The 15,333-nt window shown below is 36.8% G+C and overlaps 2 protein-coding genes and 1 non-coding gene across 3 annotated transcripts; 1 reads left to right on the top strand and 2 right to left on the bottom strand.

Annotated features, from left to right (window-relative positions):
• Positions 1-332: 332 nt before the first annotated feature.
• Positions 333-13,778, top strand: LOC149724703 (N-acetylgalactosaminyltransferase 7-like). Its single transcript, XM_089892057.1, has 11 exons — positions 333-574; positions 861-1,270; positions 1,699-1,865; positions 2,295-2,511; positions 2,951-3,133; positions 8,723-8,840; positions 9,221-9,343; positions 10,035-10,139; positions 11,570-11,683; positions 12,366-12,590; positions 12,844-13,778. Exons 1-11 carry the CDS (start codon positions 479-481, stop codon positions 12,979-12,981), a joined length of 1,896 nt encoding a protein of 631 aa, XP_089748183.1. The 5' UTR covers positions 333-478; the 3' UTR covers positions 12,982-13,778.
• On the bottom strand, positions 3,129-7,678 carry LOC149724705 (uncharacterized). The gene is made up of 4 exons (XM_089892079.1): positions 6,690-7,678; positions 6,153-6,340; positions 4,515-4,682; positions 3,129-4,161 (listed from the first exon to the last, which is right to left on the bottom strand). The coding sequence occupies exons 1-4, from the start codon at positions 7,045-7,047 to the stop codon at positions 3,586-3,588; spliced, it is 1,290 nt and encodes a 429-aa protein (XP_089748205.1). The 5' UTR covers positions 7,048-7,678; the 3' UTR covers positions 3,129-3,585.
• Trnap-agg (transfer RNA proline (anticodon AGG)) lies at positions 12,022-12,093 on the bottom strand. Its single transcript has one exon. It is a non-coding gene; the product is annotated as a tRNA-Pro (tRNA).
• Positions 13,779-15,333: the final 1,555 nt, after the last annotated feature.

Below are 15,333 nucleotides of genomic sequence, written 5' to 3'. Positions count from 1 at the left end.
CAATATTAAGATTAATCTCTAAACTGCATGGCTGGCAAAATTAATTAATTTATTCAAAAATTACAAAAAAAACATAAACGCGTGCAAAAAATTGTAAACGGTGATTTCCCTTGAGAGAGGGAGAATACTAACTTATAGAAATATCAAACAGTATAAATAAATTATTTTTTACTTTATAATTTTGTTAGTTAGCAGACTATAATAGATATAAATACGAACTACAGTAATTTTTAGTAAAATCATTTTTTGTTTCACTTTATCTATACTTAAAATTCGCCGTAAAAAGCTAAGCCAAAACACGCAAGCATAGATGTATATTTCTAGATTTATTTATTCGGGGTTTGGATTCAATCGGACAGAGATTAGTCAGTTCATATTTCGTGTTGTTATTTGACACGTTGCTTATTGGTAGTCAGCTATATACATTGTATGGTTTGAGCTTACTTTAAAAACTTCAGCTGCAGTGTCCGCCTGGAAAATGAGATTTAAAATCGCATCAGTTTTGAAATTCGCTATTGCTTTGGCAATTTTCTATTGCGCATTTATTGTACTACCGAAAACATTCAAAAAACAGGTAAGATAATCGTTTTCTATAAGCTTTATATTATACTATAAGCTCAAATACCCACTTTCTCTTCGCTTTTTAAGTACAATGATTTTCGCTATCATATTCAAAGAGATAAATGAAAATTTAGGTTATAATTTGTTATTTAGTAACCAGTTTAATTTTTGCACATCTATAGTTTGGCTTCAGATTTTATGTTATGTTAATTTATGTTTCTCTTTTTAAATAATATGATCATCGTTTTCGAAGAGACAATTATTAAATTATGTTGTGTTAAGATATATTTACGTTGCAGCCCCCACCCCCTTTTGAAAGAATCGAGAACGAACCCCAAGTAAAGCTTCCAGATTCCGAAAGCAATAATCTTGAGTTTCCAGCTGTTGATGGAGTTGAGGTGGACTTGCAAGATGGGAGCCGACATTTAATCAAACACATTAAGTTTGAACCAAATGAAGTAGTAGCACCTATCAAGCCAGTTGTGAAAGAAGATTTTTCGAATTATCCGCAGCTAAACTGGAGGAAGCTTGGTAACTACGAAGAAAGTTTAGCAAGGAGAAACGGGCCGGGGGAATATGGGGTAGCTGTCCATGCTACTAATGATGAAAAGGAAGCTGTGGCAGCATCGATAAAAGAGTTTGGTTTTAATATGGTGAACAGCGACAAGATATCACTTGATCGACTGCCGAAAGATCTGAGGCACGATGAGTAAGTGAAGTTTATTCAGTTTTTTAAAGGTCTTGTTTTAAATGTTTCATTTTGGGACATATGTACAGCATATGTAGTCCTGTTTTTTAAACATTAAACAAAATCTGGGATGACATTTGCTACAATAATAGGTTGTCTAAATTGGCAGCCATACGCAAAAAAAAAAAAGACCACAAAAGTAAATAAGTGGTAACCTGTAAGCGGTACGAGGTGTATGAAACAGAACACCTGTATTAAATGACTGTTGTTGCCACCTCATGCAAGAATAAACAAGCTACATATGTGGTAACTCGTTAGCAGACATGAGGTGTATGTAACAGAAAGCCATGTTATATCGTCTGTCGTTGTCCACCACGCGGGAATAATAAGTTACATTCATACATTGTTTAAAAAATAATAATGTTCAAAGTCTATATTGTTTTAAATAGATGCCGGCACTGGGACTACCCTAGTGATCTTCCAGATATAAGCGTCATTATTGTGTTTCATAACGAGGGTTGGTCAACACTGGTAAGAACCGTGCATTCTGTTATCAATCTAACACCGAAGAAACTGCTTTATGAGATTGTAATGATTGATGACCATAGTAATAAAGGTATGGAATCTAATTCACTCTGGTGAATTTGGAGAGATAATTTGTTTATGTTTGGCCAACACAGCAAGACACTTAACGACAATTGCTCCAACCCAGTGGTCCCTAATTGGTCGTCTAAATTAGCCGCAATGCAAAAAAACAAAAAATAAATAAAAACTGCTTAGTTTTTTTGTAGGCTAATGTTATAATGTAGACCTATGATTCATAGGTGTGTACAAAATGTATCAAATAAGAGAAAATGTTATAAAACTCATGAATGAGTAAGAGTACTAACTTTGTAACTTGCTTAATTCCACGACAGTTGTTATAACACTGGTGTTCTGTTTCATACACCTTGTACTCGCTTACAAGTTACCACAAATGTAACGCTGTGTTGAATTATTTGTGTTATAGCTGACAATTTATATAATGATACAAATCCTTTTTTAGAGCATTTGGGACAGAAATTGACTGAGTACATCCAAAGATTTAACGGGCTTGTCAAACTGTATCGTAATGAGAGGCGTGAAGGTTTGATTAGAGCGCGAAGTATTGGAGCGCAGAAATCCACACCTGCAGATGGTAGAGTACTGGTTTACCTCGATGCTCATTGTGAAGTTGGCTACAATTGGTTGCCTCCACTAATCATGCCTATAGTTAATAACAGGTTAGTGGGTGAGATTATATGCATTAATTCACAGAGAATGTGACAATAAGTTGGATTTATTTCACAGAAATGTGCAATCTTTAAAAGTTTAGCGTCTATGTTGGTGGTTGTTATGTTTCTCTGTTTGTTTCTTGGCAGCTGTTTAGTTCACACACTTACACTACAACTTAAGCTTTGTTCACACAACATTAAGAGTATTAGACATGTTAATTATGTTGTTGCAGTTAAAAGCCATTAACTACTTCCCTAGTCTATTTACCATTATTTTAATTCTTTAACGGTAAAATATTGGCAATATTTATTTAGAATTTAATTTGTTTTCTTCCCCTTTCTCGTCTCTTTTGATTTGTTGGCTGGTGGTGAACCTTGACATTGGGTTGGCATATACTGATAGTAAAACGGCTCAAACTTGTTTGTAACCATGCTTTATGTTTCATAGGAAAGTGACAACGGTTCCGCTCATAGATGTGATCAACGGACAGGATTACACGTTTACCTCCCAAGCTGGTGGTGATGCCAACGGATTTGCACGCGGTGCTTGGGATTGGAGCATGTTGTGGAAAAGAGTCCCGCTCACTAAGGAGGAACACAACAGAAGGAAACACACAACTGACCCATACAGGTGAAGTGATTTTGTATTTTATTTTTATCAAAGTGAAATATAACGAGTGAATTTCATGAATCTAACCCTGGTCTGGTGCTCATAGAGTTGGATTAATTTTTGTGATGCCGTTACGCGATGTACATATATCTGTTGTACAATTGGTTGGACTTGATTTCGTAACACCAGATCCATATAACTAGTCGCGCTGGTTTTCTAAAATAGCTGGGTCACAGGGGTCACAGGCAATAAAATGTGTTGGCTTTTATGTAAGTTTGTATTTTTCTGGGGATATGAAAATCTAGGGGTTTCTGCCCCGCTAAATATCTCAAGAGCAGGCTTGTATACCCTGCACCATAAATAAACGCAACTGTGTATAACCACAGCATAAGAAATAAGCATTGTAGATATAACAGTTCAATAACTTAAAAATTTCAAAAAATTCAAGAAATATAAGATTGTTATAGAAAGTCTTATTCAGTAATTAACTCAGAGTTTCTTACAGCTTCAAAATTGTTAGTTTTCCTTATACAGTTTACACACCATTTAAATTCCTCTGGCCATAACAAGCGTTTTCCTTTCCCTGCCACAGCGGGGTTATGCCACAACATACAACTTGTTGAGTTCGTTAATTGTTTATTCACCGCATGCGTTGTTTGCTTATTCCTCGTCAACTCCATGTTCAAACTTATCAACAATCGATCCGTCGGCGTAACAGCGGAGTTACATCCACTCTCCTCACTCCTCATGGATGAGGAGCAACTTCTTGACTGCTCCGAGCAGGAAAACGTATTGTTCGTCTTCCATCTTCCTCTATAACGATCCTGCTCCGCATCCTTTGATAAAGCTGCCCATGACTTTCTCGTCGACTCCATAGCTTGCTCCGTAGGACTTCTCTCCTCCACCTGGTATCCTAATCTTCCTTGCGCCCTCATCTGGTTGATCCCTGGACACACGACTTCTCCGTTGTCTCCCAACATCTTGGACACAACGTGGATTAGTTGGGGTTTGTTGGAGAGAGATCCTTGTTCGATAGTGAAAGGCAGCAACTGCAAACACAAAGGGTTGCATTAGTATAGCAACTACGATACAAAGCATTAGATTAATTCAATATAATTAGCAAGATTCAGTGTAGTTAGGAAGAACAAAATTAGGTTTATCAGGCAGTTAATGAGCTAAAACACCTTTAGCACATAATATTTAAATATTATGGCCGTATTTTAAACAATTAACAATGGTCTATGTGAGTTGTGAGGATACAGTTTTATAATTCTTTGTTTTTTTTTGTTTACTTCTAAATGGAATAAGAAAATAGAACGAAAAGGTGTCCCATCTTCCCCCACTCTACTGTATCATATTTTTTACCAAAAACACAAATTCGGCAGTTAGCTTTCAAACGAACCTGCAATTTATAAGTCCCCTTTTTCTTATCAAGTACGAGTCTCAAGGCCGTGTTATGCTTAATTATATCCGGGTCCTGGATCACAGTTGGTTCAATAATAACGAGTCTTTCTCCATGTTTCCCACCACAACTTGTGACTTCCTTGATGCTGATTCGATCCTGGTATACCTGGGCCACATATGACGTCGTTAATATGCGTTGATACATTTAACATAAGCGGTGTATTTGGACTGAGTGGAGAGTGGAGTGGAGTGGAAATGGAATTAATTCGCTCAACGTAACTTTTATTTGTGATTGGGGAAAATGAGTATACGGCTATGATTTTCCTGATTTAAAAACGACGAAAACGCGGTGCTTTAAAAACTACTCTCGTTATGACACGCAGCAAATAAAATACGCAAACAAACTATTATTTACAAAATAGGACTGTTAAACCCAAGGTATTATAAAAATTATTAAAAATTAGGATTAAACTGTAATGACATTTTTCCCCGTAGGATAGTTTACGTAACGGTATTACATATTTCCTGATTGTGTTTTTAACTATAAACAACGGTCTAGTAAAGTCGTGATAATACGGTTTTATAATTCTTTGAATGTTCTTTGTTTACTACCAAAGAGGACGATAAAATAGAAAGAAAACATGTTTAAATATAACTGATAACTCGTTTTATTAATTGGCCAAAATGGCGACTAAACCTCCGTTATTCGAAATCCAAAGTACGTTAAACCGGATGCTATGTACTCGTATCCTTATAAGGAGTCATGACGCGTTATTCTCACACCGCATGAAGAATGTTGTTTTAGCGGATCGTAACTTGATGCGGAGTTACTTTAGGTTTTCGTATGAACACTTACACGTTAGTTTTGGGGGGCTTACGGTAGGGTAAAACAATAATGTGACGCGTAAAACGAAAATAATTTTAGATATAGCAGGTTGGGGTAAGATGGTACATGTTTTCATTTTTTTTCTCGTCCCATTTAGTGTTAACATAAAACAGTTACAGAATTATATAACTGTATCCTCAAGACTACCAAACAAACTGGATTTGCCTAATACTGTAGTAGTTTCTATCCATAGCGCGTTTTAACAGCCGTTTTGCATTTGATTCTCGTCTCTTTGTTGTTTTCGATATTTTAATTTAGAATTGTTTATTTGAGTTTTGCGGGTTTAAAATAAGCGCCTTAATTTTTACGGCTTTGATGTTGCTTGCGGCTACGAACTATTTCAGGAATTCGCGCTTTTGGATTAACGGCTTAAATTTGTCGGGAAACAACACGAGTCTGCTTATTACATAAACAAACCTGTACTAAAAGTCTTTTGTGGGGGTTCACCCACATAGAATAGAATGTGCATATACAATGTTGGGATAATGGGACAACTCTGGTCTAAACCCCAGGTCCCATGGCCATGCCTCACTGTATAGGACCTCACCAATATAGAATAGAATATGCATATTTGCATATACAATGTTGGGATAATAAGCCAACTCTGGCCTAAACCCCAGGTCCCATGGCATGCCTCACTGTAGGACCTCACCCATATAGAATGGAATTTACAATAAATAATGGGCCAACTCTGGCATAAATTCCAGGCCCTCAAACACCTTTTCTATATAAGAAAAAAACAGCACAAACCTGCAAGATTTCGTTCTCCAGTCGGTTGTTGCAATAAGCTCGTTTCCTCCTTCCCAACCCGTCGCATTCATCGGATAGATCGTGAAACTTCCAGCCTCCTTTCCTCTTGCAACCGCGCCCTCTACCGGTTGGTGTGACGGGGGTTGTCGGCTTCGGGGGCGAGTTAGCTTTACACGGCTCACGGCGGTCTAAAGTTTGCGAGTATTAAATTACTTGTAAAAAAATTCCGTCTTAAGTTTAGAGTTCTTAAATTGCTTGTAAACTGTACGAAAATGTGTACACACATTGCCCAGCGCCGTGGTTAGTGCGCATACTTCTAGCTTAGAGTTTTCGTGTTTGAGGCTTTATGCTGCTACCATTGCGGGCGTATATGTACTTCGACAAGACGTTTAAAATTATATTTCTCCAACCCACTGTTCACTAATACGTTGTCTAAGTTGTCAGTCAGTCATATTTAAATTATATTGCACACAAAAGTTATTTTTTTATTTAAAAAAAACAAGATTGTATTCCTTTACCAGCAAATAAAATATTTACCTTTCATGCCAGTCATGAAATTAAAATGTCCTTCTCTCCTTCCCCGCTTTAACGTGGGTGAGGTATCGAAACTTGGCGATGCAGGGCTCGCTATACTTGGCACTAACCCATTTTGCTGGGAGAATAAACTGTCCAAAACAACCAGCCTTGCCGCTGCATTCTCTAGCTTTGTAGCGCCAGATGTTCCACCATCAAACAAAAGGGCCACTGGCGAATTCTGCTTCGTATCCGACGTGTTGCCAGTGTAGCCATGGCAGTTGCTATTATAGCCGACCGTTTCATACTTCTGATTTAAACAACTTTTGATGCTAAGGTCTGTCGGTCTTGGTATTGGCACCAACTTGTCTACTTGCGCCATAATATAGGAATATAACCTAGATCTGTGAAGTTATAATTCACCGTAAATGTATATAGTAAAAAATTACCAACGCTTTTATAGAGTCATAAAAATACACCTATATTATTCTGTAAATATTTTTTATTTACTACCAAATAGGGGGAAATACAATCAAAACCTGTCCCACTTTACCCCACCCTACAATATACCTTTTTGTAACCTAAATCACAAATATAGCTGTCAGTTTATGCCAGCCTAATGTCAAGGTACTGTTCGCCACCAACCAACTAACGAAATGCGAATGACTTCCTTTGCATGATTGCCAGAAGGCTGCGTTCCATCGTGGGAACTTAATCTACACTGCTCTGATAGGCATACCAACAATAACTACTCACCAAATACATAACTTCAACTGCTCGTAACGTGCTAAACAATCCGCACACACACGCGCACGCGCACACGAATAATGTAAAGAATTCCACAGCTATTTACAGCAATATAGCAGATTTCACTCTCGTTCTAATTACTGAGTCGAACCAATTGCGTCTGATGCGTAACGTTGCTTCGCACAAGTCATACCATATTTGGTAAAGTGCGTCGGTTGAGAGCGGCTGATAATACCCAGCGACAATTCGTTTAATGCCCATATAAGGATCACGCAATCGTTACGCAATAACGCTTCTAGCGCACAACAGAAACCGCCACCTCCTGCCCACTTACCTACCTACCGTATATAAAACTACTTTCCCCACCACTTTCCTTTGAATAATAGTAGGTGGGGTAAGACGGAACATGTTTCATTCTAATTTCTCATCCCATTTAAACAAAGAATATTTACAGAGTTGTATAACCGTATCCTCGCGACTCTAAAAGAGCCTTGTTTATTGTTAAAAACACGATTAAGTATAATATGGGATTTAGATGCTAACAGTTTCCTATCTTACCCCACAGTACTATAAAACTTCACCGCGTATACACCACACATTACAAGCCACTAGCCAAGCTGGTATATATTGCTCGAAGCGTCTTAACCATTGTGACGCCCATCTCAAATATTCTAACGATCCGCAGAATTAAATCTCGCGCCTTACAAGTACAAACTACATAACATCGTCCCGATGAAGCGTTGCCCAAATACGGCCATCCACTTTGCACCACCATAACTAGCTTATAATATACCGTAGGGAATATCTCTAATGTTTCCTATGCTACCACATATATGCTAACATAATACAGCGCATATCATATCTCTCTTATCTGCCCTGCTGCCTGTCGCGTGGCGTAAAGAATTTCTTTTGTTTGGCTACCAGATAATACGTTCTTGAAATATTACTTATCCATTGTTGCACCGTATGTCCTCGCGCGCTTTGTAATATAATTCTGCTACGACAATTAACACACAATAAATAGAGTATTGATTTACGAACATTCTTTCTTACAGTTAAATCAGGTAAAAATTACTTCGTAGCTTTTATTACATGCTTTGAAAGTTTTGTTTTTAACTCATAAATTATTTTGATAATTAACACTTTGAAGTTATGTCGTTTTTTATTGCCAAACTTAGGAACGGGGTTTGAAAAAAAAAGAAAAAAAAGGGTTTGTTTTTAAGTAATTTATTTTTAATAATTATTTTTACGCATTTCGTGGCACTTGACCCTGGATATTATTTTATGATTAATCTCCCTCCATTCACCAGGTCTCCCGCAATGGCTGGCGGATTATTCGCGATAGAACGTCAATATTTCTTCGATATCGGTCTTTATGATCCTGGTTTAGAAATTTGGGGAGGAGAGAATTTCGAAATGTCGTTCAAGGTGTTGTTATGTTTTATTGATTGACATTTCTATCAGCATCCGCGTGTTAGTGTTTTAACGTTTTTTTATATTTAAACAAAAAATCTTTAAACTTTTTTGTTTTTAAACAAAAATATGTTTTAAAAATAAATAAATAAATAAACGTTTATTAATTTTAAGCCTAGCAAATAACACGTACATTGCCCCTACTTCATATAAACACAACTTCTTATACAGATTTTAATCACCCACACGGTTACATATGTGGTAATTCGCACGACCATTGCCCCACCATGCGAGGATACATAAGTTACATTCATTCAGTATTTCATTTCACATGGTTAAAACAGTTTACATTCATCGATTTATTCTTATATCCTGGACTATAACTTCTTATTCAGATTTGGATGTGTGAAGGCGAGGTATTGTTCGTACCATGCTCACGGGTGGGACACGTATACAGACTACCCGGTTGGAGCGGCAATCCGCCACCCGAATATGTGCCTTCCAATCCAAGTCTCAGGGTCGGTTATTGTTTATTATGGTCGTTATATTTTGTATTAATTAATTATACTGTTTTTATTAATTATACCATAGTTTTATTGCTCGTTGTATATTGACATTGAGTTATTATTCTATTTTGTCTGCTGTATTAATATATAGTAGGATGGGGGAAGATGGGACACATTTAGCACATATTATCCAAATATCCTGATCGTGTTTTAAAACAATTAACAGCGGTCTACGGGACTCATAAGGATACAGTTTTATAATTTTTTAAATGTTTCTAAATGTTCTTTGGTTTTTTTTACCAAATTGGACGAAAAAATAAAATAAAAAGGTGTCCCATCTTCCCCCATCCTACAATGACTAAATATTTGTATTATTAAATATTAATTTGTATTTTATTTATTGTTTGTTAATATATATTATATTTTGCAGCTAATATATTATGCTTAATCGTTACTGTTGAGACACATTGCGCATATTTGGCATCGTCAGTCTTCTGTTCAAATTAATCTCTATTGTTTGCATGAGAATATTGTATATTACGTATTTCGTAGCGCTTGTTTCTGAATGTCATTTCGTTACAAGAATCGCCCCAACATGAGAATTCAATCATTTTTTTCCACATGTCATAACATAATGTTATATTGTCATTTTTTCCACATGTCATTACATTATTATAATATCATTGCCTTTCCCAACCCGCAGAACTACATACGTGTGGTAGAAACATGGTGGGACGAATATAAGGATTATTTCTACGCAAGCAGACCTGAAACATTGAATATGCCGTATGGAGATATTAGCGCTCAGGTATTTATGTTTGTCTCTATGTATATATGTATAGTAGGGTGGGGTAAGACGGGACACTTTTAGCAAACAATATTTAAATATTGTTTTAAACAACTAACAACGATCTATTTTATGGAAGTCGTGAGGATACGGTTTCATAATTCCTCGAATATTCTTTGTTTACTACCAAATGGGACAAGAAAATATGATAAAAACATGTCCCATCTTACCCCACCCCATAAAATGTGCCATGGCTTACTAGTCCAAAAATATATTTATAGCATGCCATTACTTATATTACTTTCATTATAATACAATTCTTCTACACAGGCGTACCATAGTAAACATATATATAATATAACATACACAGACTAAAATTTTAACTTGCGTATTTAAACTTTATATAGCAAAACACATCAATTTGTACTGCTCATTATCATTAACCGATAAAGCATTTCTACTTCCGTATATTTCTACGTTGTCATAGTTCGTTTATTGCGTAATAATAATCGTTATGACTAATGCAGAAATACGTCGTTATTGCGTAAGTCTAAATACGGAACTTGCAGTATAATTATAACCATTGGCCAAGTATTGTTTATAAATTTTTCATTTACGAAACTAAAATAGAATTTTCGTGTTATTTGTCCTCGCTGGGGAAAATCCTATTCTATCGCTGTCTTTGTACAACACGAATATATTCATAACGTTGCCGTTTTATTTCTAAAACTGAAACTTTTACTGTAATTTTTGCACAGTTTTAGCAACGGCGACTTAAAACTGGTTACAGATATTTGTGTAGAACGTTTTGAACGCGCGTAACTTTTAATTAAATGTAATTTAAATGACCCTAAAAGCAAAACTTAAGAATTTTTGCGCAAATTTTAGCAACGATGGCTTTAAACGGCATATACATGTTTGTATATTTGGTTTACTTCGTTATTGCGTGACGATGTAATTAAATTTATTATAAATGTGTCGACTTTTCTGCTAAAGTTATGCCATTTACCATATATGGAAATAAATTCGTGTTGCATTTATGTGAATGTCAAAAGCTGTAGTTTATAATTTCCTAAACGCATGGAATGCTGGAAACAGAACGACTGTTGTGCCCCACCATGCGAGGATAAATAAGTTACATATACGTGGTAACTCGTAAGCTGACACGAGGTGTATGAAACAGAACACCTGTGTTATAAGACTGTCGTTACCCCGTCATACGAGGATAAATAAGTTACATATACGTGGTAACTCGTAAGCAGGCACAAGGTGTATGAAACAGAACACCTGTGTTATAACGACTGTCATTACCCCACCGCGTGGACATAAATCGGTTACATTTATATATTCAAACTTAAAAAACTAAAATGGTTACCCATTTCCCCGCAACGTAAAATAATTTTAACCATAATATACAATTATGTACTTAACACATATATATATAAATACAGGTGAAATACAGACAAGAACACAACTGTAAAAGTTTCAAATGGTTCATGGAAAACATTGCTTACGACATCGTGGAGCATTATCCGTTGCCACCCAAGAATAAAGAGTGGGGAGAGGTATGGTTTGTTAATAATATACATTGTAACACCTCATACAGAAATATAGTAGGGTGGGAAAGATGGGACAGCTTTTCATTATATTTTCTCGTCCCATTTGGTAGAAAACAAAGAACATTCAAATAATTATAAAACCGTATCCTCACGACTCTCATGGACCGTTATTAATTGTTTAAAATACGATCAGGATATCATGTGCTGAAGGTGTCCCATCTTTTCCCACTCTACCCTACTATATTATTACACGTCCTACTAGATATACGTATAATTTGCAGCGCGAGTTTTTAGTAGGTTTTAAAAAGTTAAATTAAACAAAATATTTGAGCAAAATTACATTCGGGCTCGTCCGGGAATTGAACCCGGGACCTCTCGCACCCTAAGCGAGAATCATACCTCTAGACCAACGAGCCACACGGACTTGCTTGTTGAAATCTCGCTTTTAAACCACGGCTCGGCATAGCAGGTTATCGTGTGACTTTTAATAAGATGGGAAATGTTTCAATCACTTTTCTCGACACATTTGATAGTAAGCCATAGAATATTTACGAAATATTTGTATAGCCGTATCCTCATGACCGCAAATAAGCGTTATAAAACACGGTAATAAAACATAGGTTTTAGGCGTATCCCATCTTACCCCACAGAATTATACATGTTGTACCAGCCAAATATTTTTATACAGGTTCGTGGTGTTGATACGAACCAGTGTTTGGATAGCATGGGTCATAAGAACGGTGATGGTGCATTAGAATCAGGTTACTGCCATCGTATGGGCGGTAATCAACTATTCCGACTCAGCGAGGCTAATCAGCTGGCACAGTATGATCAATGCGTCACAATACAACGGGGTGTCGTCACAGTGATGCATTGTGACACAACACAGTTCAGGGAATGGGACCACGATTTGGTCAGTTCAATGAATAAAACCTGTTTTGTAGGCAAAGAATAAATGTAACTTATTTATCCTCGTGTGACGGGCAATGATAGTCGTTATAACATGGACGTTCTGTTTCATACACCTCGTGCCCACTTATTAGTTACCATGTATGTAACTTTGTGGGTGATTATTTTCTCTATGGCTGACAATTTGACAATTGGACAACCCATAGGAACCACTTGGTTGGCTACGATACGTAATCACGAAATTTCGATTTTTGCAGATTAACAAATCAGTTCGTCATACAACGAGTGGCAAATGTTTAGAACGTGGCGAACTTGTACACAAAGTGTTCCTTGCTTTATGCGATGCAAACAAGCCAACGCAACGATGGGAAATCAATCAAATACAATCCAAATAAACCTATACCTACAGCGGCGTCTAGCGGTTACAAAAAGATTCTCTAAATCGAAAAATTGCGTAAACACTTTGTAAAGTGCAATAATTAAAATTCCCAACAAAGCGAAGACGATATGCAGTATATTGCTGAAGCTGTGCTGTTCAAGGATACTTGAAACATGTAGTTTAACTATAGGAGAACGGTAGCGTACATAATTATTTAAATATTTAGCTGATTAATTTATATTTACCATTAGTTGTTATTATAATTGCAGTAAAAAAAAGTGATTTTTCTTTTTTCTCTTGAACAAAATCCCGATATTTAAACGCGTGTATAAATTTAATGTAGAATCAAACTAAGGTATTACATCTTTTTGACCTTTTACGGTAATTCGTATTTACTGGAACATTTAATTTACTTGTACTTGTTTAATCGGGGTAAGATGGGACATGTTTTTAGTCTCTTTTCACGTTCCATTTGGTAGCAAACAAATGATATTTACATAATAGTTAGAACGTATCTTCACGACTCTTAAAAACAGCGTTGTTAAGTGTTCAAAACACAATATGGAAATATAAGATTTGGGTCCTAACAGTATCCCATCTTACCCCCACAGTAGTATATCTTTCATTTGGTATTGCAGTGTTTTATAATATGCGTAGATATATGTTACGAATGGAAAGTGAAATTTAAGTTCAAATGCATGTTGAACTTTGCGTTTTGCACACGGCACACACAAAGAAAAAAATGAAACTTTTCGATCATTCACCTTGTGTTAAACGTTCTTAAAACCGATTAAATGTTGATGCAATTTTTAAGAGTAATGGGCCAACTCTGACCTAAATCCCAGGTCCCATGGCGTGCCTCACTGTAGGACCTCACCCATATAGAATAGAATGTGAATATACAATGTTGGGGTAATGGGCCAACTCTGACCTAAATCCCAGGTTCCATGGCATGCCTCACTGTAGAATCTCACCCATATAGAATAGAATGCGCATATACAATGTTGGGGAAATGGGCCAACTCTGGCTTAAATCCCAGGTCCCATGGCATGCCTCACTGTAGGACTTCGCCCATATAGAATAGAATGTGAATATACAATGTTGGGGTAATGGACCAATCGCTGGGCTAAACCCCAGGCTCCTTGGCGTTCATCACGTCTTTATCTGTAGACACAAGCAAGATACAATTTTCACTGTCTGTCGAAGCAATATAGTGGGGGAAAATGGGACGCATTTTCATTCTATTTTCTCGTTCAATTTGGTAGTAAACAAAGAACATTCAAAAAATTATAAAACCGTATCCCATAGACCGTTGGTAATTGTTTAAAATACGATCAAAATATTTGGATTTTTGTGCTAAAGATGTCCCATCTTACCCCACAGAACTAAATGCTTAATACGTCATAATGTCTCACGATATTGAAACGGCTATCCCAGGTAGCATGAGGCACGTTCTTAATTGATTCCAACGCTCGTGAGATAGTTTAACACGTATACGTCACACGACGGAAATAAGATGCATAACGTCACCACAACTTGACGTATTACACCCAAGCACGTTCAACGTATTTTGCCAAATCCTTAGCGACGTTTTATCCCAAACGTCGCTAAACTGATAATGCATCGTGCTAGGAATGCATGCGTATTGAAAATATCGATTCTATATTGATTGTAATTAGGGGGTCCGTATTTTAAACTTTTACATTTTCGTGATTAAATTTATTCCAAGTTGTTTGCATTTCACGTCAAACTAAATCAGGATTTTCAATTTTATCCTTTGATCTCCCACTTAAGCACGCACGGGGGTTTCAAATCTAATATCATATCATCACATGGCGGGGCAACGACAGTCGATATACCACGAGTGTTCTGTTTCATACACCGCGTGGCCGCTTACGAGTTACCACGCATGTAAGTTTTAGCAGTCCATCGTCTTCGCCACTCGGCCACCTCGTTTTCGATAAAACACTGGATTTAACTGATTTACTTTCGGGAGTTGTTGACAATTCAAGAGAATAATTTCAGTGACATCCCAGTGGTTGATAAGTTTCGGTATGCCGGACCATTTAGACAACCCATTAGTGACCACTGGGTTGGAGCAATTGCCGATAGGAGGACACACCCAAGGTCATATACGCCCACAGGCCACAATGATAGCAGCGTCGAAACCTCTAGCTACGACGCGAACGCTGCAGCCACATTTCTGCCACGCCCCCGGAAATTTTTATTTGTCATCGGATGTTGCAACGATATAACTTTAATTCAAGTCTGCCATGATTGCTTGTCACAATTTATTCCATGTCTCGTTTAATTTAACCCAGACCATGATTAAAGCAACTCAATCAACATTAAGACAATTCGTTTCACT

The sequence above is a fragment of the Ciona robusta genome, chromosome 14 (assembly GCF_009617815.1).
Source record: "Ciona robusta chromosome 14, ASM961781v2".
NCBI classification, from domain to species: Eukaryota; Metazoa; Chordata; class Ascidiacea; order Phlebobranchia; family Cionidae; genus Ciona; species Ciona robusta.
The sequence above is the reverse complement of the archived record's forward strand: the minus strand, read 5'-3'. Positions and strand labels throughout refer to the sequence as shown.